At 44.5% G+C, this 19,464-nt stretch overlaps 1 protein-coding gene across 3 annotated transcripts in view; it reads right to left on the bottom strand.

Annotated features, from left to right (window-relative positions):
* FAT1 (FAT atypical cadherin 1) overlaps nucleotides 1-19,464 on the bottom strand; it is a 108,144-nt gene that overhangs the window by 14,098 nt on the left and 74,582 nt on the right. For all 3 annotated transcript variants that reach the window (XM_087814105.1, XM_087814103.1, XM_087814104.1), the window contains exons 9-19: nucleotides 12,617-16,684; nucleotides 11,897-12,093; nucleotides 9,259-9,412; nucleotides 8,240-8,473; nucleotides 6,786-7,175; nucleotides 5,089-5,303; nucleotides 4,685-4,822; nucleotides 3,302-3,445; nucleotides 2,630-2,827; nucleotides 1,423-2,224; nucleotides 952-1,083 (exon numbers count right to left, since the gene is read on the bottom strand). In XM_087814105.1, coding sequence (XP_087670231.1) covers nucleotides 952-1,083; nucleotides 1,423-2,224; nucleotides 2,630-2,827; nucleotides 3,302-3,445; nucleotides 4,685-4,822; nucleotides 5,089-5,303; nucleotides 6,786-7,175; nucleotides 8,240-8,473; nucleotides 9,259-9,412; nucleotides 11,897-12,093; nucleotides 12,617-16,684 — 6,672 coding nt within the window. The remainder of the gene's footprint in view (nucleotides 1-951; nucleotides 1,084-1,422; nucleotides 2,225-2,629; nucleotides 2,828-3,301; nucleotides 3,446-4,684; nucleotides 4,823-5,088; nucleotides 5,304-6,785; nucleotides 7,176-8,239; nucleotides 8,474-9,258; nucleotides 9,413-11,896; nucleotides 12,094-12,616; nucleotides 16,685-19,464) is intronic.

The raw sequence follows: 19,464 nt of genomic DNA on the forward strand, positions 1-19,464 counted from the left end.
ATGTATGTACAACTGACAACACAGAAATTAAAAAAGATACTATTAAACAAATCAAAAGATCAACGCTATACAGACAGTAGAATGCAGACAATGTTAACACTGTAACACACACAGCTCCACACGTGAAAATAAGAGACAAACAAAATAACCCCGATGACCAAGCCACTCACACAGGAAAAAATGTTCACAGGCCATGAACAAGTGAAAAGACAACATTGACAAGTAGCCAGAGGAATGCAAAGTAATTAGACCATCATTCCATGCCCATTACACAGGTATTTATTTTTCAAGTGAAAATCTTCGATACTGGCAAGAGAATGGGGACTGAGACCTTCACACAAGACTGGGAGAAATAAAAATTGGTATACATTTTTGGGAAACTGACACAATGGTTTGTTTAAAAATTAAAAATGTAGTTAGTTTTTGACATAGTAAGTCCTAGATTCAGAAATGGATGCACCAGCACCAATACATAAGGATACATAAGGATTCTTTTTTTAGCAGAAGGAAACATTTCAAACTATTCACTTGGGTGAGCTATCATTTAACAGGAAGGGGAAATTACTAGTTAAGCTTTATTCATCTCTACAACTGACATGTTATAGTAGACTTAATTTTACAATACTTTTCAACTCCATTTGAAAAAATGATTAGAAACACTGAAAGTAACTTTTAAAAATCAAAATATGGCCCAGCCGGGTGTGGCTCAGCGGTTGAGCATTGGCCTAGGATCCAGGAGATCGTGGTTTGATTCCCAGTCAGGGCACATGCCCGGGGTGCAGGCTCGATCCCCCAGGAGGGGGGCATGCAGGAGGCAGCCGATCAATGACTCTCATCATTGACGTTTCTGTCTCTCTCCCCCTTCCTCTCTCTGAAATCAATAAAGACATATTTTAAAAATTAATTAAGAAATAAAATAAATAAAAGTATGCCTAATCACTGGACTCTTACCTGGGCACTGACCAAACTTGCCACCGGGACAGACACAGGTATGCTTCTCCTCTCTGGGATCAGCGACACATTCCGATCCCTCAGGGCACGGATTGTCTTCACATCCATGACGGATAAGCGGGCATGTTCCCTCTAAAAAAAAAAAGAGGGGAGGAGAGAGAGCTAATTAATAGGAATTTCGAACAAACGGATCTTTAATGTGTAACTTTCAAAGACTGTACATAAAATCGTGTGCACACCCGAGGATATTTTTCCCACTGATTTCTAGAATGGTGGGGGGGAACACACAGACGTGAGAAACACTGACTGGCTGCCTCCCACACGTGCCCCAACCAGGGCCCAGGTGATCGAATGCACAACCCTGGTACGTGCCCAGGACTTGAACCTGAGACCCTTTGGTGCACAGGCCGGTGCTCTAACCACAGTGGCCAGGGCATGTACCACCTATTTTCATAGCCTTACGGGTGTTACCTTTGCAGAGACACACAGCCGTCCTGCGGTGGCGGGGGGTCACAAAGCTCAGTCTGGCCGTGCTGTGTGTGGACATCACATTCTCATCCACGGACACCTTTTCATCGCAGAATTTCCGAGGGCAGTCGAGCCCTGCGCAGAGCTTCTGGAACACGTCCAGTACCCTAACTCCAATGATTTCCTCAATGTCAGTCACGGACGCATTGATCCTGTGCAGAAGCTGCCTGGAGGACACCTGGGCGCCGCCTGACTTCTCTACGAACAGCAGCACGTCCAGGTGGGGGTGGGGCTCCGAGGGCTGCACGCTCACGACCTGAATGTCGCTCCTCCGCACGCCCAAGGCGTTGCGCAGGGCGCGCTGGAAGTTGCGCCAGTAGTCCCCGACAAACTCCTCGGGCGTGAGGTTGGCGAAGCGGATCGCGATGCTGTGGTTCAGCATCTCCTGCGTCACTTGCCGGACGTGCACCGTGACATCGGCCGCCGCGGTGAATTTCCCATCTGTCACGCTGACGTTGAGCAGGTACTGCCCCAGGTCCAGCTTTTTGTGTGCAATCAGCTTCCCCCCTGCGCTGGAGACGGAGAAGAGGTTGTCCATCTGGGGGTCGAGGCTGTAGGTTAAAGTGTCGTACACGTCCTGGTCTGTTGCGTGAATCTTCCCGATGACGCCGCCCGAGTACTCCTCCCCGAAAGCAGTGATGAAAATCTCCAGGGGCAGGATCGCGGGGGGATAGATGCTCTCTTCAATGACCATGATGTCGACGTAGGTCAGAGATGACAACTGAGGCTTTCCGTTGTCAGCCACCTGGGAGAAAAGAAAAAAAAAAGTCACCACCGTCTGCGTCATTGTTTACAGCTTCTTAAAAATGTATTCACATGTTCAAGATCTTAGAAATGACCAATTATCAGGTACTTATTTCTCCACGTTAGGAGCATATCAAGGACAAGGACATGTGGTCCCTTACAGCCCTTCCACGAATTGGTAGAGTCCAGCTCCATCAATGCCTACGATGAACTAACCAAATGAATCAACGAGCCCCCAAAGTGCCGTGGAATAAAAACGAAGGCATGGCAAAGAACAAAAAAAAAGACCACAACTCTACACACGTTTTGTTTTCTCAGGCAACGCAAGCTGTTTACACACAAGGAGACCACCAAGGCAGCGCTTCTCCGTGAAGCCACAACAAACCACGAGCACAGACATGGATACCTGCACACGCAGTGAGTAGCGATCTCTCACTTTCCTCTCCAGGGCCGCGGACGTCAGCAGGACTCCTTGCTGGTTCACTTCGAACGCGCTGTCGTCGTTTCCACTCTCGATGGTGAAGAAGAACGGGGGGCCGTTATGCGAAGAGTCCTTGTCTGTCACCACCAGCTGGAGCACACTGAACCCCACGGGCTTATTTTCCTGCACAGGTAAAAAACAAAAAATGCACACAGCTCTCAACAAAACCACACCTTTAGGGTAAGAGACCCATGCAAGTTTACTATAGTATGAAATTTATGGAAAGAAAAACCTTATGGCTGGTCTGTTTGGAAGGGAGAGAGAGAGAGAAAAGGAGGGGGGGCTATGATGGGAACGAAGGAGGGAAAAGGGGGGACTGGAAGGAAGAAGGCACTGTGGTGGGACATCAGAACGTCAAGAATCAGACTGGTGAGCGCATCTTAAAAACCAAAGCACATAAGGAGATAAAACGCTTGGTTGCATCTTAAAAATGCTCCTCCTTTAGTATTGATGAAGACCCCTCTAATTTCACTCCTCTCATTTTTCTAAAATGCAGTGTTAGGAAAAGAAAGACATTTCAGGCAAATAACTGAGGCCAATGAAAGAGCTCATTTCAAAAGGACTGCGTGCAAGGATCCCTCGGGGCCCCGAGATTACCTGGATGATCACACTGTAGTTTCCCTCGGAGAAGACCGGAGCGTTGTCGTTGACGTCAGACACGTCGATGTTCACCGTGGTCGTGTTGGCTCTGGGTGGACTGCCATTATCCGACGCCTGAACCGTGAGCGTGTAACCTGAAATCTTTTGGGGGACAAGACAGAGAGATGGCATGTCCCTTTTCACAAGGCCGAAGACCAGGATTTAGTCAGGAATGTACTCCTGACAGCCAAGAAGGGCCGATCTGAACGCCTGTCATCCTCTGCCATGTCCTCGCGTGGGCGTTTCCCTAACCTAACCTACAGCAAGTACGCTGCCAATAATGTAGCTGCAAAAGGGACTGTCTTTGCTCAACAAAGATGCCGACGGTGATTAGATTCTCTGATGCTTCTCCAATATGCACTCATTCTGTAAAGTGTTCAAACTTGAAAAACGTATGGATCTATTTCTTAAGACAGAAAAGTATCTCTAAGGCTGTGATAACAAGGGCGGCAACCTTCCCTAATGTCCCTCCCGGCCAGAAGGAGACGGACATTAAGCGGTTTCCCACCCTGAGGGCTTAGTGATTTCAACACCTCAGGCCTTTCCACATCAGCCTCTCCCATCAGTTTTACACTTGGACTGTGGTCAACTGTCTACAACTCCAGAGATTATCCCTTCATGACTTCCTATTAAAAAAGAGGAAAAAAAATGGAGTGAAATAAGGCAGCTTCTTTTCCAGGACAGCTCCCTGTTAAGCTCTCCCTTCCAGAATGAGAGGTGGAAGGAGCCGGAACGCTGCCGAAATCCCGGAGTATGTTCTGCAGCCCTTATCTCAGCACCTGTGGTTTTCCAAATGTCTACTATTATTTAAAACCCAGCTTCTGGCTCCATGAAGTGCCTCAAAACACTGGAGCCAAGAGTAATTTCTTCCTGACTGTAAACTCTTATCATCTAAACTTCATGTATGAAGCACATCTCTCATATTCTTACTGTATTTCCTTTTTTTTTTAAACATGTTTTTATTGATTTTAGAGAGAGAGGAAGGGAGAGGTATATAGAGAGAGAAACATCGGAGAGAGACATCAACTGGCTGCCTCCTGCACGCCCCCTACTGGGGATCGAGTCCACAACCCAGGCATGTGCCATCCCTGGGAATCGAACCCGGGATCTCTTGGTTTATGGGTAGACACTCAACCACTGTGCTACACCAGCCGGGCTCTCGCTGTATTTTCCTATTGTCATTGCTTTTCCAGTACTTGTATTTCACTTGTCAGTTCCGAAGGACAAGGCTGGCTGCACCCTGTCGGCACTCCCCACCACGCCGGCAGGTATGAGTACCAGGCACTGCTGGTTACTGATCTGGTAATCGGTGAGCAACTGAAGCCGAACTTTTTCACTTACTGTTTCCCGGTCTAGAAGTTTGGTCACTTTCACTTCTCCCCTGGCAGGGTCGATTGTAAACGGGCTCCCTTGATTGCCATCTATGATTGAATAGTGGATGTGGCTGTTTAACGGTCCATCGGCATCATCAGCCATGACCTACAAAATAGGACACTCTTGCTTAGGAGGCAGTGAAGGAAGGGACAGAAGTCTTGAAGAGAATTTCTGGTATCAACAGCTAGTTGTCGTAAGGCAATTATTTATAATAGAGTCAGTAACTAGCCTAACAAAAGACACTGCCATACCTTCTAAATATTTTCAAGTAAGGCCACGACAAAAAAGCTGGATCAATCTTATTAAAACAAACAACAACACACAAAACCTCCTACAGAAATCTAGGAGGAGAAAACTAGGCAAACACACACCGTGATGACGGGCTGCTCGAGGACAGCGTCCTCACTGATCACTGCCGTGTAGGTGTCCTGGCTGAACACCGGGGTGTTGTCGTTGATGTCTGTCACATTGACGTTCACAGTTGCCACATCACTTAGTGAAGGACTGCCCCCGTCAGTGGCTTCCACAGTCAGGTAATATTCGTGTGAGCTTTCATAATCCAGATTCTCAATGACAAATATGGCCCCTGTGCGAAAAATCAAAATTACTCCCAGCACTTTACAAATGCCACTGCTTTCTCGTGACTGAAACAGATGCTTTTAAGTAAATTTAACTTTCACTTCAAAGGTTTACTTACCACTTATGTATGTTTTCTAAAAAATTCAACAATTAAAAATGATGAATGTGCCCATCCCTGATCCTTACTTATATCTATTTTCCTGATATTCTCTGTGATATTTAAATCACTTCCCCAATCAATACCATCAACATCCCTGCTTATATCTATTTTCCTGATATTCTCTGTGATATTTAAATCACTTCCCCAATCAATACCATCAACATCCCTGCTATAAAAATGATTATATTTCTCATCTCTTCTAAATCAGACTTCACCCCGATTTAATAAAATAAAAACATAAAAATTCTCTCTTTGGCTTCCAGTTTCCTTTCCCTTCTCATACTTTTCTTTTATAGAAATACGCATCCTTTTAAAAAAAAAATCTCTAGAATAACTACTTCTCATCATTAAAAGAATTCCTTTTTAACAACTGTTTAACATCTTTCCTTTTCATCCCCTTACTGTCCATACTACTTAGAGCCCCCAAAATAAGTTTTATGCTGTGTTAAAAATAAATTTTAAAATAGCATCCTCGCACACTTACTCTTCACCTGAACTAGTTACATAGAATTAAATACCGTACGAACGGAGCAACTTTTCACAATGTTCTAAGACTTACAGCTATTCAGACCACAGGTGAACAAGACTAGGAAAGTATTTATGCAGCAAGAGTCTAAGCTCCTATGACTTCTGACTTTGTTGGCAGTCATCCAGCCAGTGTGATTCGAAGAACTACAACTGTTATATGTAACAAGCATAATAAAAAAGTCAACTGGGACATAACTGGGACAATTATCAGATGTCCCCATAGAAACTAAGATCAAAGAGGTGGGAACTGCTGTTTCGCTGGGAAGTTACTTCCCAGGAGTTCCACAACGGGGATGACTCTACTATCGTCCAGTCTTTATCTTCACTAACTTAATGCATCTCACATCTTTACTAAATCACTGGAGTGTGATCCTTTCATTTTCTATTTAAAGTTAATTTGCTTATAGTTATAATGGATATATCAGAAATGTACAAGGTGTCTCCCAAAAAAGTATACACACTTTAACAGCTGATTCTATTACATTCTGAAAAATGAAACGTATTTTAATAAACACTGCCTTTATAATTATTCAAGCGTGTAGACATTTTTTTGGGACACCCTGTATTTTATTATGTAGAACTATAAAGTCTTCGAAACCACTTTAAAAACCCCATTCGAAATAACAATACAAAGAGTGAATTTTATCTTTTTCATCCAATTCAAAGATTACCAATTTGATTATCTTGTTAGAATTATCTACTAACAATTTATGACCAGTCCCTTTGTATCAGGACGAGTGCCGGGCAATCTATACTTTTTTGCAGAATAAAGGGCATCCTCTGATTTACGTGGTAAGTTACCTGTTTTAGAATCTATGCTGAATTTCCCATGTTCATTCCCACTGATTATCGAGTAGGTGATCTCTGCGTTTGCTTCAATGTCCCGACTGGCTGCATACACCTGAAGGACTTCTGTCCCAATCACAATGTCCTCAGACACCGAGGCACCGTACTCCCGGTACTCAAACACGGGTGGGTTGTCATTTATATCCAGAACTGACACAACCACAGTGCCAGTCGCTGTCAACCTCCTTGGCAAACCCTGGTCCACGGCTCTCACAGTGAGGGTGTACACCGCCTGCAGCTCTCTATCCAGAGGCTTCTCCAACTGAATGATCCCGGAGAACTCATGAATGGAGAACTGCCCGTCGGCGGAGTTAACCAGAGAGTAGGCTACCTTCCGGTTCAGTCCTGTCAAGAGATGGCATGATGTCAGATGTTTTATTTCAAAGAATTTAAATTATATTTCTGGAAATATAAATTAAAAGGAAAAATGCTGAAACACATTTTAAAAATCCTTATGATTATGATCTTAAATAAGTAAACTTTTAGATTAACAATTTACTGAGTTCAAGTACGTATATTTCAAAGTTATCCAGCTTTTAAAAACTATGTTTTATACGAACTTACGCTATAATACTCAGTAGATCTTTTTTTTTTTAATCTTCACCTGAGGATATGTCTATTGATTTTATTTTTTAAAGAGAGAGAAAGAGAGAGAAATATGGATGTGAGAGAGAAACATGGATCGGTTGCCTCCCGCGTGCACCCTAATTGGGGACTGAATCCAAAGCCTAGGTATCTGTCCTGAAAGGAATGGAACCCGCAACCTTTCTGGTGTAGGGACAACGCTCCAATCAACTGAGCCACTTGGCCAGGGCCCCTGGTGATCTTTTAAAGTCTATTTATTATTTATCTACAGTGACAAAGATTTATTTGAAAAGTAGCATTTCTGCCAGTCTTCGAATTCTTCCGTATCAGTGTGACTGAAGTTATTTTTACTCTTATCAAAATGCTATGGACATCCTACACTTTTATTTCTCCACAAGAATTTGAAAGGTCTGTAGAACTGTAGCAATACAGCATTGGCTACTGTTATGTTCCTACGATACTAAAATATCTTAATGTCACTAACGGCTTAGTCACAAAATAATACTTCATTAACTCAATGGGAAATGAAGTTCCGTTAATAAAGTCACTGAGCAGAATTTTAGGGACACCCGATACCTTATAATAGCAAGTTTAGTGGGCACAATTCAGAGGCTTCAAATACTCATTTTAAAAGTGAATTCATTATTCTAAGTATTTCATCTTTCATTTTTAATGCTAAGGAATGAAATAACACAACAATGATGAGTTATTCGACATGCATGGGGTAAAATAATTCAACAGTCCAAATCTGGGAGGTGTTGTGCAAAGGAGGTTCCTAGGATCTGAGAACACAGTCTGAAGACAAAGTGCCGCCCAGGTGGTACCTGCATCCGCATCTGTGGCCTGCACTCTGGTCAACAGCGTCCCTGGCTCCGTGTTCTCGAACACGGTAATGGTGTGAGGGTCAGCAGAGAATTCGGGGGCGTTATCATTCACATCTTCTAATGTGAGCACAACGTTAGCCTGACAGAATCTTCCCCCTCCGTCTGTGGCCTTGACTAGAAGATTGTAAACCGCTTGCTCCTCGCGATCAAGGGGGGCTAATGTTTTCAGTTCACCTAGAAACAAACAAAAATAAAAGGACTCACCTGAAATTTAGGATGTGAACTGCAATACCAAGTCTTAAGTCTTCCCCTTTTCGCTTACAATTGCAAAATCTGAGCAACAGCCTTCCACTGGAGAGCAGTTTTATCAATTAAAGGGTCAGCAGCTGTGAGTACAGCAAGTTCCAGGTTTCTAAGCCCTGCCAGGTCCCAGAGATCCCGAGGCTAGAGCCTCCTGCGTTATATATAATGTCACGAAAGCAAAATAGCTACCTGATTTGTCTGATTTAAATTTTTTTAAATAACTCAATATTAGATTCAGATGTTCATAATTAGTTCTTTGGTGGGGAAGAGCTTAATAGAAAACTATTACTTGACCCCAATTTTAACGAAAGACAAATTATAACTGGAAAACAAGCCTAGCAATTTAAAGATGGGTAACATACCATGAGTTATTTTAATGAATATGCTCATAATAATTTATGATCACAAATTCGTGAAAACAAGCTATATATAAAATGAACAGAGCAAAAGTGAGAAGTATACTTTAACTTCTGAGTTCTGTTTTTTTTAAAAGGTGATATAAACTATTTTAAATCCTTGGTTGGTGATTTTATTATCTTACCCCAAATTTTGTACATCAAATTGCTTTGAGATTTCTAAAAGATGATCATTTTATAGCATCTGAGTACATCTGACAAGAACAAAATGTAATTTCAAATTCTGAGAGTGATCTAAAACTACCCACGTATACAATTTTGTTGGAACACAATTAACTTGGCCCCGAACTCCGTGATTACCTGTGTCTGGATTCAGTTTGAATTTCTCTGCACCTGGACCAGATAGTGAGTATGTGATCTCAGCGTTGGAACGGATATCTGCGTCCGTGGCGGAGACCTGCAGGATCAGCTTCCCGGGGAAAGCATCTTCTGGAATTGTGTCTGAATATAAAGTCTACGAAGATTTAAAACAACATTGTTAACATAAAACACTGAAAGCCAACATGACTGCCAAGGGAATAAATCATTTAACTTTGGCCACAGAAAACACAGGTAACGACTAACGTTAAAATCCAAGGAGCTTTCAAAACTGTTTTTCTTATAAAACAAGGAGCCAGGGAACAGTTAACAACTCCATGCTGCTGAAAGAGTCTGACTGGACATTTAACCGACAGGTTCTAAACACAGTAATTTATATCTCTGACTTGGGTTCATATTTACTTTAAATTCCTATGGAAAAATATAAGTAGTGCTGCTCCATATTTACCTAAAGATTGGGAGAAAATAGATCCGTTACATCAGATCTATTGATTTCCAATACAGAAATGTATCGTTTGCAATAGTTCTTAACACATATCCAAATGAACACCGTTGAGAAAGAAAAGAACTTCCAGTCCTGGGAGAAAACAAAGATTTCCCAAGGCCACGTGGCGGGAATGATGCTCAGGCCAGGGCCCTTCCCTCACCTGCTCTAGCCTCTCTCTTCATACCCAACCGGACTCTCCAATGAAGGGTTGCTTCCCATTCCAACTATTTAGAAATCCATGCCATAAACCAAAACGTAAGACAGGTAAGATTTTGTTGAATTTATTTTCTTAATCTGAACTCAATTTTAAGTGAACTACATTTTATGACTCATGAAACGAAATAGTTTACAATACTGACGATGTCAAATGATCTAGTGTCCCAATTTTACTATTCCCAAAGTTGACAGGGTACTACATTGAAAAAATATTAAAGTGTTGAAAAACACACGTTTAGTTTCTATAACACAGAAAATACCACCACCAGCGCAGTTTCACCTGGAGCCATCACGCGTCCACCCGCATCACCACACGGAGACCGCCATCTCGGAGCCAGGCACCATCCAAATGCTCCGCCTTCGGTCTCAGTCACATCCTGCTCGCCACCTGCCTCCTCGAAACTCCTCCTCCGCTCTCAGCCACCCACCCCGACAGCCACCCTGACCCTGACAGCCACCCACCCCGACAGCCACCCACCCCGACAGCCACCCTGACCCTGACAGCCACCCACCCCGACAGCCACCCTGACCCTGACAGCCACCCACCCCGACAGCCACCCTGACCCTGACAGCCACCCACCCCGACAGCCACCCACCCCGACAGCCACCCACCCCGACAGCCACCCTGACCCTGACAGCCACCCACCCCGACAGCCACCCTGACCCTGACAGCCACCCACCCCGACAGCCACCCACCCCGACAGCCACCCTGACCCCGAGTTCTCTTCCCTCCGTCTCTGCCTCGGGAAAGACCTTTCTGCTCTTTCCCCTTCTGGCTCCTACCCTCTCAAATGAATTCAATAATCAGTTATCCACAGAAACTGTCAAATTCACACATCCTTCCCTGATAGCCACCCTCAATCTCGCCATCTCTTAGACGTCTAAAAAAACATTCAGCTCAATGTCCCATGACCTTAAATGGAACAAATTGGAAGTGGGACCCAACACGCTTCCTCGAAAAGCAACTCCCCTCCAGGCTTATCTCTGGTCTCTCTCCCTCACTCCTGCAGAAAGCATTAAAGTCAGTCTTGACATGACATGCTAGCCAGGCCGTCACCTCCAGGCAGGGCCAGATGCTCCCAGAATCTCTGTCCTTTCCTTCCTTGGCCACCTCTCCTTACTCCCCACTATCCCCTGCTGTCACTGTTGCTCCCCAGATGGACACAATTCTACCAAACTCGCCTTCCTTAAGGACCTCCTGGTTCATGTCCTCTCCACGTTTTAAAGAGAACAGGATTCAGAGTCCCCATCTGCTCTAGGACAGAGGCCCACTTCCCCGGAAGGACCTTCGCAGCCTCTCACCCAGTTGACCCTCAGGCCCCATTCCTCGTCCACCCAGTTACCCCAACCAGCATCTCCCAAAGGAGAGTGTTCCCGTCCTCAGGGACAGTGCTCACTCCTGCTCAGGTCCCCAGGCTGCACCTCCCCGGGCGGCTCTGCTCTGGCGTGTCTGATCTCATGTGAAATGGTGGCTCCAGGGTTACAGGAGCCGCACTGTGAACCTCGTAGTTTCACGTGTTAAGAACAAGTGCCTCCCAAACTGTGAAAGCAAAACTGAGCTCTGTATAAAGAACTGCCGGCCAGGCACTTCCTCCAAAATCACCTCATCCCCAAATAAAGGGAATCAATCTCTCTCTCAAAACTTTACAGGGCATTTTTAGAGTTAAGCACAGCTGTAGTCCTGTCCGTAACTTACAGCATTTTTGAACAATGTTTTTAAGCCATCAGCACTCCCTGAAACAGTTCTGATGCTAATCCATCTCTTGTCCCATTTCTCACTCACCTCTGCTTAAACAGTAAGAGGTCACAATGTGAAACACACCTAATGACACCACGGCATCGCAGGACAGTCCTACCAGAAGGTTAAGAAAGAAATCTCAATTTGCAATCTAGAAATGTAAAGGAAGCGAGGCCTACCTTTTCACACACTGGACTGTTGTCATTTGCATCAAGAACTTTCACTTCAACTATAGCTTTTGATGAGAAGGTCCCATCGGTTGCCGTGACCGTCAGAAGATAACTGTCCCGTTTCTCCCTATCTAGAGGGTTTTTCACATAGACCTTCCATTCATTCTGTGTATTCTCAACAGCAAACTGCCCCAAAGGATCCCCTCCTATTAAATCAATGGAGAAGATGACAGTCAAACTTGTTGAAATAAAGGAAAAAATAAGTAACAGGAGAAATAAATGATACAATAGATTTATAATGTTATGGTTTAAAAAAAAAAGTTTTTAAAAAATAAATACTTTTAAATTTGGTATATTAGCTCTCCCATTAAAATTTGTATTTAAATACAGCCATAAGCCAAATAAAATATAAGGACTACTAAACAACACTTTAGCCTACACTGAAACTATAGCTCTTCTTTATAATTACAATATATTTATTATGCACTAAACATAAAGTTCAACAGAAAGAGTCATAAAAATAGAAAACAGTCTAATGAAACAACCGTTTCCTTTGCTCAGGCCAAGAACTTAAAATGTAGCTTAGCTGATGCTATTTCTCCCTATTTTCTATATACTTAACTAAAATCTTCCCCTTCACCTTCCGAGTTCCATACAATATATATCTCAGGATTTATACTTCTCATATACTTAGTTTTAAATTAAGCCGTTCGGTTGAAATTTTTTTACCTGTTATGTAATAGGTAACTTGTCTGTTAATTTCTTCAGAATCAGCATCTGTAGTACTCAAAATGGCAATGACACCGCCTGGTGGGTCATCTTCACTCACAGTCCCCTTATAAATCTCCGCAGTGAATCGCGGGGGACTGTCGTTGACGTCGGTGACGGTAACGTCCACGATGGCTGTGGAGGACAGCTGGACCTTTTCCCCGTGATCTGATGCCACCACTTTAATCTGGTAATTGTCTCTCTTTTCATGGTCAAGCTCCTTTAGGGTTGTAATCCAGCCTGTCTCCATGTTAATGGCAAAGGACTCGATGACTTCCACACTCTGGGACTGATCTAGACTATACATAACTTGGCCGTTGGTCCCCGAGTCCAGATCGGACGCCCTGATCTGGATGACTCTACTGCCCCCTGGCTGGTTTTCAACAATAAATGCCTCGTATGGGTTGGACTCCAAGACAGGGCTGTTATCATTTGCATCTTTCACTTGGATGCTAACATCCACAGAAGCCACCACCTCCTGGTCATCGTGAGTGCTCCTGGCGAGTATGGAAAACTGGTACCACTTTGTCGTCTCGTGATCAAGACCCTTCTCCAGCTTCAGCCTCCCGCTCTGTCTGTCGATCACAAAGAACTCATCCCTGTTGCTTTCAGGAGTATTCCCTTTGACCAGGCTGTAGAGGACAGTCCCACTGTGTTCTGCTCGGATGAGATCGATCTCCGTGCCAATGGGCATGTCTTCTGACACTGTGTAAGTGTAAAACGGTTCTGAGAATTTGGGAAGCTGCGTTTCAGGTGGGAGTATTTTAACATAGACGGGTACCACAGACTCCTTTGGGGGAGACCCGTTATCCACAGCTCTCACAAAGAAAGCGAAGAACTCGTTTTCTAAGCCGATTAAGCTTTCCTTTGTAGTGATGATGCCAGACAGTTTGTTAATTTCCAAATTCTCTTTAACACTCTCAGAATCTGCTTCCATGGCGTAGGTGACATCTGCGTTGGATCCCTCGTCGGCGTCACTTGCAAGGACTTTGATGACGGATGTCCCTTTGGGAGCATTGGATCCGATGTTGACTTCATACCCGGTTGCTCGAAACTGGGGTGCGTTGTCATTGTCATCGGTGAGGATGACATTAATGGTGCAGAAAGCAACTTTTCCTCCAGCATCCTTTGCCATTAAACGGACTGCGATTACTTTCTCCGCTGGGATTTCTCGATCAAGTTTTTCCAAAGTAAATACCTGTCCCCTCTCATTTGTGTAAAATCTGTCTTTAGCAAAGTCATTTACAATATGGTAAGTAATGTGGCCGTAAATACCGGCATCCCCGTCGGTTGCCTTGACCTCAATCACCAGGGTGTGTACGGGAGCGTTTTCAGCCAGCTCCACCTCGTACTCATTCTGAAGGAAAACAGGGCTGTGCAAATTGCCTCCAATTACAGTTACATGAACCTGAGCTGAACTTCTAAACACTCCATCCGAAACAGAAATGTTGAGACTGTAAAATGGCTTCAAGGTGTGTCGGCGGAGGTTTGAGAGTGTGATAATCCCCGTTTCACTGTCAATGACAAAATTCTTATGATCGTTTCCAGACAGAATGGAATATTCCAACTTGTCTATGTCTGAGCTGTCTGCATCATAGGCTTTCACACAGGTCACAAAATGCCCGTGGGCGGCATGCTCGCTAATCTTGGCCTCATAAATCTGCTGGTCAAAGAGTGGCGGGTTATCGTTGAGGTCCGTGACGTCCACTGTGACAATCACATCACTGCTCAGTGGAGGCATGCCACCATCGACAGCCCTCACGGAAATCTTGTGCTGCTGGAACTGCTCATAATCCAAGGTTCTGACTAGTGAAATGAGACCAGTGCTGCTATCAATGTGAAAATGGTCGTGACTCTTGCTATGATTCCCAAACATATGGTAAGAAATCCCCCTGTTGGGTTCTGAGTCAGAATCTGTCGCCCTAACCTGAACCACAGACGTTCCGATGACAGAAGCCTCGGACAGCGTGGCAGAATACGACGGCCGAGCAAACACAGGGGGGTTGTCATTGATGTCCTCCACTACTATGTCAACAAACACTTCAGCGTGGGCCCCAGTCAAGGAGTCAGTGGCTCGGATGCTCAGTTTATATGCTGGGTGGGACTCAAAGTCCAGGGGAGCTATGACGTTGACCACGCCGGTGTTGAAGTTAATGGTGAACTGGCTGAAAGGGTCGCCGTCAGTGATGCTGTAGAGCACTTTCAAGCCCTCCGGGCTGCTGGCCTGCACGTGGACAACGGGGCTGTGCACCTGGATGTTCTCCGGGATCTCGGCGCTGTAGAAAGGCTTTTCGAACACAGGCATTGCTTTATTCATCACAGTGATTGGAACGATAACTTCGGCCGAAAAGGCTGGGTTTCCTCCATCTTTTGCCACCACCGTGACGAGATACTGTTTATTCAAGGTGTCGGGTTCGAATTGCTTTTTCAGTGAAATTTCGCCTGAGGGCCCGATCTGAAAGTGCTCGTGATGTTCCTTCAGGTAGTAGTGCACCTCCCCGTTTCTGCCACTGTCTCTGTCCACGGCAGTAACGTAGCGAATGGTGTGGCCCACCGCGGCGTCCACCTTAACAACGGCATAGTAAGGGAGGTTGACAAACACTGGCGCGTTGTCATTTTGGTCTTCGACGGTGACCTTCACCACCACGTGGGCCACTGCTGCAGGCTTATGTTCCTGTGTCACCTCGACGACCACATCAAACGCCTCCTGCTGCTCCCGATCGAACGGGACGCCGGTGGTGGACAGAACGCCCGAGGTGCGGCTTATTTTAAACCTGCGATCTGGGTTGAGGATGTGATAGAACAGAGGCTCGTTGATCGGATTCCCAATAGCAGTGATGACGGCCAAGGTTCTGGCCTCAGTGGAATTCTCTTTCACGACTGCAGAGTAGAAATCTTGGGTGAACTTCAGCTGACTTTCTTTGCTCTCTTTCACGTTGATCTTCACAGAGGAGAAGCTCGCGAACCTGCCGTCAGAAGCTCGAACGGTTAGCTCGTAGCGGCTTCGCAGCTGAGTGGTGTTCTGCACCGTGACGGAGCCGGTCCTGTGGTCCATGGAGAACTTTTCCCCGATGTTGCCCTCCGTGATGGAGTACATCAACTGCGAGAAGGCGCGTGAGTCGGCATCTGTCGCGTTCACCGTGATGACTTTTACTCCTTTGTACGTTGGCAACAAGAGAGATGCTTCATACAGCGACTTGGAGAACACAGGCGGGCAGTCATTAATGTCAATTACGTGTATGGTCACATTAGCCGCGTATTCGGCAAATAACCGTGGTGTTCCCATGTCATGCACTTGCACAGTAAAGTGAAAGGTACTTGTTTCCTCATAGTCCAAACTGAGTACTGTATGAATAGCACCAGTGCTAGAATCAATAGCAAAATATTTGTGTATAGTTGGTTCAACAATGTGGTACACAAGCAAGGCATTCGACTCTTTATCAGCATCCGTGGCCCGAATCACTAACGGGACGTTCTTGTCCGTCAGGACCACGCTGTTGACGGAAGCGGATTCGCTGATGAGTCCTGTGTGTTCTGCCTGCATAAAAACGGGACAGTTGTCATTCTCATCCTGCAGGTGCACTCGAAGCGTTGTGTTCGCAGACAAGCCGGCCATATTCGTTCCCTGTATTGTCAATGTGTAAACGGGCAGAGTTTCAAAGTCCAGGGCTTTCTGAGTGATGATGCTTCCAGAATGTGGATTAATGTCAAAAGCATCAGCTATGTTTCCATCTTTGATCTCATAGACCACCGATGACTGACTATGGGCTGTAACCATTCCGACAAAACTCCCAATGCTGATGGTTTCACTAATTTCGACAGAATATTCTTTAGATGTAAACCGAGGAGAGGCGTTGTCAGCGATTGTGACAAAGATATGCACAGAGGTGATCTCACTCAAAGGCGGGCTGCCTTTATCTGTGGCTTTTACCATGAGGTCGTATTCCACTTGGTTACTGCGATCCAGTTCTTTGGCAGTTTTGATAGAGCCCAAGATGGGATCAATTGTAAAAGAATTTCCAATATTTCCTAGGAAGGGGAAGAAAAAAAACATGTTAGAGAAAACCACAGGGATCAACAGAAGTAGTATTTGGAAATACCGAAGCGAATGAAGATAACTTTAAAAATCGTATTCTGAAATTAAACAGAAATTCAGGGATTACCAATATGTGAATGGAACTTGTTTCATTTTTTAACTTGTTTCATTTTTATCCACGTAAAAAGGGCAGACTTTTCAGAGTTTTGTCCATAAATAATGAAAAACAAGAAACAGAAGAAATATCACTCTGTACTGAACACCAAATGCACTCTTTTGCCTGAACCAGGGATGTGCTATGGAAGGATATGGTTACCCTTCCATAAAGTAGTTGAGTCCACAATTTTCCAAGAGTCCTCAAAAACCCACTGGAACGTATTTATATTTTCAGCACTTATCACTTGAAAATACTCAAGATTCTTTTTACTTATAAAAGGGAAGACTTCAATTCATAAAGAAAATTGAATAAACTTTAAGAGAATTGCCCCTTATTTTAAATATTCAGGGAATTGATAATAAGCTTGTATATAACCTGCCCCACTCCACAGGTTTTGAAGATTTCAGTAACATTCTGTTCTGAATCTTCTTTAGGTCAGTGTATCCCCTAGGTCAGTGGCTGTCAAGTGGGGGTGACCCTGCCTAGAAGGGGACATTTAACAATGTCTGGAGACATTTTTGGTTGTCCCTACCTGGGGGAGAGGGTGCTACTAGCATCCCGTGGGTAGAGGCCAGGGATGCTGCTGAACTTCCTGCAATACCCAGGACGGGCCCCCCCACAAAAATTTGTGGTTCAAAAAGTCAGTGGTGCTGAGGCTCGGAAACCCTCCTCTAGCACAGATTGTTTTACTTGCTTTTCACTGGACCTTTTCCACCTGTATGACATGCATGTATTGAGCTGCAATTGCAACTCTGCAGTATTCCATTGTTGTGCATCATCGATTGAAATCCTCCTGACGAAAACCAGCAGTTGACGAGAGTTTAGCAGTTAACTAACTACCTTTTGGAACAGATTAAGGCAGTGAGAGGGTACGACCCGCCCAAGAACCCTTCCTTCTTTTCTGTTTTATAAACAAGAGTCCAGATCCATTATCCAAGATGTACAACTGAATTTATTTTTTGTGAATGAACTATTATTACATTTACCCCAAACAAGGCCAAACTGCTTTCTCAAACTGCTTTGCTCCAGGTTTGCAGTAGAGTGTAGCACTTTGTAGAACAGCATTACTTAGTGTGATTTACAAACCAGGGGATTAACCACCAAGCACTCCTCTCTCCACATCATTACTGGTAAACGCTTCCTCTACAGCCTTCATTTCCTTCCTTTAATACATCTTCCAAAAAATCCATGATAATTTTTTCTGCGGCTAGACCCAGCCTGGTTTTCATTAAGCCTGCCTGGCTCGGCGTCCAGACCCCATGGCCACGCCTCAGTCTGCAACGGGGCAGAGGCCCAGGCTCTCTCCCGGCTCCAAAGCTCTAAGCTGAACCCTGGCCCATGAACTGGGTCACGCTGCCTCCGCCAGGCCTTGCAGACACCGTCTCTGGCTTGCCTGTATCTCAGTCAACAATCCCAGATTCGCTCTGTCTTAGTCAGTCATCAAGGTCCTATCTCATCCTACCCATGCATCATTCCACCTTCCCAAACTGGGACTGGCTGCCTGGATCACGGAGGAGACTCTGAAAACCTTTGGACAGCTACCTTCATCCCCAGCTCCTGGACTTCCCTGTCTGTCCTAAAGAAGCCGCTGACCTACCAGATTTTATATTCATTCATTTATGTGCATTTCTCTCTTGTCTTGGACAGTGAAATCTTAGTGCTTCAAATACGCAGGGCATCACATTCTTCAGTAGCCTGACTTTGATAAAGACAGCTCCGGTCCTGGCACTGATAACAAGAAGGTAAACAGGAACCTGGCTGTTCAATTAATACATGGATCCCACATATACATAAACCAAGGCAGAAAGCACCAGATTTGCAGATGAGAGAGCAACATGGTGTTTATGTGGAAAAACACTGAAGGCTGCTGAGTAGCTTGAACATGTCCATCAGATCTAGTCATAGGCACGCTCACCAAATAGTGAAACACACGTATGGCATTTCTGAACAAATTCTGAAGTCTGTACTTGGTTGGGGGCCTTAGCTGGAGATACTGGTGATTTCTAAATAGCCTTAAACTGTCCTCCCTGTTGGAACAAACTTGCACATGTGTGCTCATTAGCTATGACTGTATGACACACAGGCACAGGGCATGTCAGAGAGCTGTGCACAGGAGTCTGTGTTTTCCCACAGTGGACATGCTGTGGATGCTGACCGCCTGCCAGTACAGCACCTCTCTAAAGCTTCAAGTGCAATAATATTTAACCTAAGTTTGGGGAAGAAAACCAATTCTGGTCAATAAGCATATTTACTGAGTGTCTTTGATTTCTAAGAGTTACAACAGTTTTGAAGTTATGACAATCTACTTTAAGAAAATAAAGACACCACCATCCTGCCTAGAGTATGGTGTTCATATGTCTCCAAGCATATAACTCAATTGTTACTGAAAATACCCTTTCATTAATTCCTTTTCCTCTAAAGACTCCTAATCAGACCCAACCTTTTGCTCAATAAATGGCTGCTAATTAAACATGCAGTGTTATGGTCTGAATTTATAACTAGTCTTTTGAACTTTCTAAAAGTAATTGGACAGAAATTAGAAGCAGGTGATTATGAATAAACTGTAAATGAAAAGGTGGCATGACCATTTTATAGTCCCTGCTCTTCTAACAGATT

Source organism: Miniopterus natalensis, chromosome 2 (assembly GCF_054644295.1).
Source record: "Miniopterus natalensis isolate mMinNat1 chromosome 2, mMinNat1.hap1, whole genome shotgun sequence".
Classification (NCBI taxonomy): Eukaryota; Metazoa; Chordata; class Mammalia; order Chiroptera; family Miniopteridae; genus Miniopterus; species Miniopterus natalensis.